The 5141-nt window shown below is 51.5% G+C and overlaps 1 protein-coding gene across 1 annotated transcript; it reads left to right on the top strand.

Moving 5' to 3' along the window:
• Nucleotides 1–25: 25 nt before the first annotated feature.
• USE1 (unconventional SNARE in the ER 1 homolog (S. cerevisiae)) lies at nt 26–2572 on the top strand. Its single transcript, XM_006768426.2, has 7 exons — nt 26–206; nt 365–443; nt 548–700; nt 1157–1169; nt 1594–1621; nt 1896–2070; nt 2298–2572. The coding sequence occupies exons 1-7, from the start codon at nt 178–180 to the stop codon at nt 2478–2480; spliced, it is 660 nt and encodes a 219-aa protein (XP_006768489.1). The 5' UTR covers nt 26–177; the 3' UTR covers nt 2481–2572.
• Nucleotides 2573–5141: the final 2569 nt, after the last annotated feature.

Below are 5141 nucleotides of genomic sequence, written 5' to 3'. Positions count from 1 at the left end.
CTTCGTCCACCCTCGTCCCTGGGGCTCAGCTGGTCCCCGCCTCCTCGACATGGGCCCCTTCCGTTTTCCAGCCCCTAACCCCTCCTTGGCTCTGCCCGCTTCGAGCAAGATGGGGAGGAAGGGGTGTGCCGGCTGACACCCACTTGTGTTCCCCAGTATGTGGGAGCCCTCGAGGACATGCTGCAGGCCCTGAAAGTCCAGACGAGGTGAGTGCAGACGTCCAGAAGGTTCATATCGGAGGGTAGAGGTCGCGGGGGGCGGGGGGCAGGTGCTGTAGGGGGCCCGAGGCTCCAGTCCTTGCTGGGACCTTTCTCTGAACTGGGGACAGCGGACAGGCTTTCTTTTTCTGCATCTCGCCCTCCAGCAAACCGGCCTGTGAAGTGATCAATGAATATTCCCGCAAGGTGGACTTTCTGAAGGGGATGCTGCAGGCGGAGAAGCTGGTGAGCACAGGCACCCCTTCTACAGCTTCCTCAGCCCTCAGCAGGCACCCTCTCCGAGTCCCCAGGACCTGTTCCTGTTGTGACGCCTCCTCTCCCTCCTGTAGACGTCCTCCTCCGAGAAGGCACTAGCCAACCAGTTCCTGGCCCCCGGCCGAGTGCCCACCACGGCCAGGGAGCGGGTGCCCGCCACCAAGACGGTCCATCTGCAGTCACGGGCACGGTACACCAGCGAGATGCGGAGTGAGCTGCTGGGCATGGTAGGGCACCCTCCCTGGTCCTTGGGAACCCTTCTGTCAGGTACAGGGACCCTAGGGGCCTCTGCCCTGGGCCATGAAACAAGGCTTCCCACCAGAGGGGCATTCTGGTCAAGGTTTTGCTAAAGGAAGAGGAATTTGTTTGGTACGTGGCAAAAGGTGCCCATGTCTGGTTAAGTGCAAGATTTGGCTCCTGGCTTGCCACCTGCCACCGATAGACAAGATTTTTCCATCTGTAAAATAGGATGACAGATCCCTTTCTGAGAACTTTCCATAGATCCGCTAAATCATTCAAAATATGAGCTGCTGTCATCATTAATAGTTGAGGAAACTGAGGGTCAGAGGTTATGGGACTTGCCCGGGGCCCTGACTAAGGATACAGAGGTCCTGAGAGCAGAAAGGACAGGTTTGGGGGCCTGACAAGGTAGGTGACCTCCTGCCTGTCCCTTTTTCCCACAGGACTCTGCTGGAGGTGAGTGACCCTGAGCAGAACAGGACGCAAGTCCCAACTGCCTGGGACATAACATGTGACCTTGCTGCTCCCCATCCCTTGTGCCTCATCCGGCTCCCACAGGGTCCTCCACAGCCCAGGGAGTGTCCTTGGGGGCATTTCCGCGTCATGTCTGGAGAGGGCAGCTGGGACAGAGGAAGTGGTCCCCAGAGGAAACCAGAGGGAGGGACCTGGGGCCAGGGGAAGCCCAGATGGGGGTGAGGGAAACATCCCAGACAAAAGGGCATTTGCGCTAGAGCTTTGAGGAGTGATCAGGAGTCTGCTGGGCAGCAGGCAAGTTGGGAAAGGCCTATGTGTAGCAGACCCATCCCAGGTAATGGTCAAGAAACCAGAATGCAGAGAACCAATCCTCTCCTCCTTTCTCCTTGGCCTGTTCCTCTTCCAGAGCCCAAGCTGGATGTGAGGAAGAGAACGTGAGTATCCTCAGCCCTTGGGCAGCACCGGGCGAGGGGGGGGCGGGGGCGGGCTGGACAAATCTTGGACCACTGAGGCGCCACCACAAGCGTCTAAATCACCCATCAGATGCCACTTCTGGGAATGCTTTACCCAGAAGCCAAAGCAAAGAAGGGGAAACAGTCCCAAGTGGGGCAGTGGCTGCAGCCATAACCCCTGGGTTCCCTGGGAACATGTTTGTCTTTTCCCCCACCCCACTCCCATCTCATGTCTGTCCACCGTGTGTGAGGTCAGTGGGGTGGCAGGTCCCAGGCCCGGGGATGAGAAGCAGTCGGCAGCCGAGCTGGACCTCGTCCTGCAGCAGCACCAGAGCCTCCAGGAGAAGCTGGCAGAAGAAATGCTGGGCCTGGCCCGGAGCCTTAAGACCAACACACTGGCCGCCCAGAGTGTCATCAAGAAGGACAACCAGGTGTGAGGACTGTGGGAGCTGTGGCTCCTGCCCTGGGGCATCAGAGAAGGTGTCCCAGTAGACGGGCACTGTGGCTGGGACTTGGCTGGATAAATGCAAATTTGGTAGCAGACAAGATTCCCAGCTGAGGAACCCGCGCCCGCCAGGGCCAAGAGGTGCTGGCTTGCCCCAGGGCAGTAGCGAGAGTCCACATGCCACCTCAGTCCTCTCTATACTCTCACCCGTAGACCCTGTCGCACTCGCTCAAGATGGCCGACCAGAACCTGGAGAAGCTGAAGACGGAATCAGAACGGCTGGAGCAGCACGCACAGAAATCCGTCAACTGGCTGCTTTGGGCGATGCTTATCATTGTCTGCTTCATTTTCATCACCATGATCCTCTTCATCCGCATCATGCCCAAACTCAAATAAAGACCCGCCTGGCCCAAGCTGGTTAGGCTCAGTGGAGAGAGCATCGGCCTTCAGACTGAAGGGTCCCAGGTTTGATTCCGGTCAAGGGCACATGCCGGGGTTGCAGGCTCAATCCCCAGTAGGGGGCGTGCAGGAGGCAGGCAGCTGATCAGTGATTCTCTCCTCATTGATGTTTCTCTCTCTCCCTCTCCCTTCCTCTCTGAAATCAATAAAAATATATTTAAAAATAAGAAGCCCCAGACTGGCCCACCCTTTCTGCCCTCTGTCTGCCCTCCACCCCTCTCCAGAGGTACCCTTTGGGGTGGACAAGATGGGTAGGCCCTTGGAGGCCCCCGAGAGCCACAAAGACTACATGAGCAGAAGGGGGAGATTAGGCTGGGGACAGGGATAGTGACTCAGCAACCCCCCTATTTTCCCCTGGACAAGGTGGGAGCCCCCCCTCCCACCCCCAGACTCAGAGCCAACTAACAATGCCTTCAGCTCTGTGGAGTCGGGAGGGTCGGGGAGGAATGGGGCCATGCCTAGAGGAGGGGGCATCAGTGCTAGGCCTTCCTTGCAACCCTATTTTCCCCTGGACAAGGTGGGAGCCCCCCTCCCACCCCCAGTCTCAGAGCCAACTAACAATGCCTTCAGCCCTGTGGAGTCGGGAGGGTGGGGGAGGAATGGGGCCATGCCTAGAAGAGGGGGCATCAGTGCTAGGCCTTCCTTGCAGTGAAAGGGAATAATTTATGGAAAGTGCTCAGCCCAGCCTAAGCTCTCAGGACACTGCAGATGCTTCACACAGTCATTCAGCAAACGGGGGGGTTCGTGGAGACCCTGCCCTGAGCACATGGGCACATGAGCAGGCACTGTGGGACAATATATATATATTTAAAGGAGACTCGTGCCTGAGACCCAGGAGTGGTTCGGTATTGAGGAGCCTGTCAGTAGCCACATGAATGCATCAGGAAACAACCAGAGTAAACGGTGAAATGGTGCTTTGCACTGTTGCTGAACAATATCCAAAAGAGTATACAAAATAAGGAAGAGAGATTTTTTTCCCCCCTCATTTAATTGCAAAACCTCAAGGTAAAGGCAGCATTGAGTTTAATGGGCAAATAATGAAAGTTGTGCCATCAAAGTGAAGAGGTGGGGATGCCCACGGCCCACCCACCTCCCCCAATGATTTAACATTGTCAGGAGGTGTTCAATGCAACTAGACAAGAAAATACACGACACTGGAAAATTAGAAAAGAGGCAAAATATTTACAAGTGATACGACTATATGAAAGACAAAAAGTCTATTTTTTTATTTTTACTTATTTAATTCTTATTGAATTAATTGGAGTGACATTGGTTAATAAAATTATATAGGTTTTAGGGGTACAATTCTTTTTTTTTTTTACAGAGAGGAAAGGAGAGAGATAGAGAGTCAGAAACATCGATGAGAGAGAAACATCGACCAGCTGCCTCCTGCACACTCCCCACTGGGGATGTGCCCACAACCAAGGCACATGCCCTTGACCGGAATCGAACCTGGGACCTTTCAGTCCGCAGGCCGACGCTCTATCCACTGAGCCAAACCAGTCTCGGCGGGGTACAATTCTATAACACATCATCTGTCTACTGTATTGTGTTCACCACCCCAAGTCAAGGCTCCTTCCATCACCATTTATTTATATTTTCACTGTTTTTATTGATTTTTAGAGAGAGGATGGGAGAGAGAGAAAAACATCAATGTGAGAGAAATATTGACCAACTGCCTCCTGCTTGCCCCCTACTTTGGATCAAGCCCACAACCCAGGCATGTGCCCTGACTGGGAATTGAACCCTTGACCTTTTGGTGCATGGGGTAATGCTTAACCAACTGAGCCACAATGGCCAGGGCTCTTCCATCACCATTTTAAAAAGCTATTTTAATAAGAGAATTCAATAAACAAGGGATTTAATGAATATTTAAATTAGGTTCCTAGAGTGGGTGGAGGTAGAAAAGGGTATGGCAGGGATAAATGGTGATGGGGAAAAAATAAAATAAATGAAAAAAATAATAAACTTGTTTCCTATGTGCAAAAAAAGCTGCAAACTATATTGAAAGATTCTCCATTTGCATGGTCATTTGCATAGCATCAAAGAAGATACACTACCTGGTTAAACTAACTTCCTTGATAGAGGAAGAGCTACTAAAAAATCAACAGGACAAAAAAGATTTGCAGAAAATAAGAAAAGAAATACAAATGGTTTCTAAATTTTTTCACCAGATTAAGCGAAATTTAAAACTGAAAATACATTTGCAGAAAACCGTGGTAACATCAGGGTGGCAAAGGTTTGGGGAAACCAGTGTTACACTGCTGGTTATATCAACAGCACAACCCCATCGAAAAACAACTTAACAGTATCTTTCCAAACGAAAATACAGAGGTCTCTTTGCCTTGCAAGGGCAATTCCACTTCTCCCCTATATGTGGCCAAAGGAATTTGCACATGAATATTTTTTGCAGTATTGTCTGTAGTGAGGAAAATATTTGTATTTGTTTGTCATTGAAATAGGATCGCCCCAGGAGACACAACGACGTGCTGCTTCTGGAGACTAGCGGATGAGACATTCACTTTTGCCCTATGCATCTTTTCTATTGTTTGATCTTTATAAATATGCCGCTATTTAGAGAATGTTTTTTAAAATATA

Source organism: Myotis davidii, unplaced genomic scaffold, assembly GCF_000327345.1.
Source record: "Myotis davidii unplaced genomic scaffold, ASM32734v1 scaffold1203, whole genome shotgun sequence".
In the NCBI taxonomy this organism is placed as follows: Eukaryota; Metazoa; Chordata; class Mammalia; order Chiroptera; family Vespertilionidae; genus Myotis; species Myotis davidii.
The sequence above is the reverse complement of the archived record's forward strand: the minus strand, read 5'-3'. Positions and strand labels throughout refer to the sequence as shown.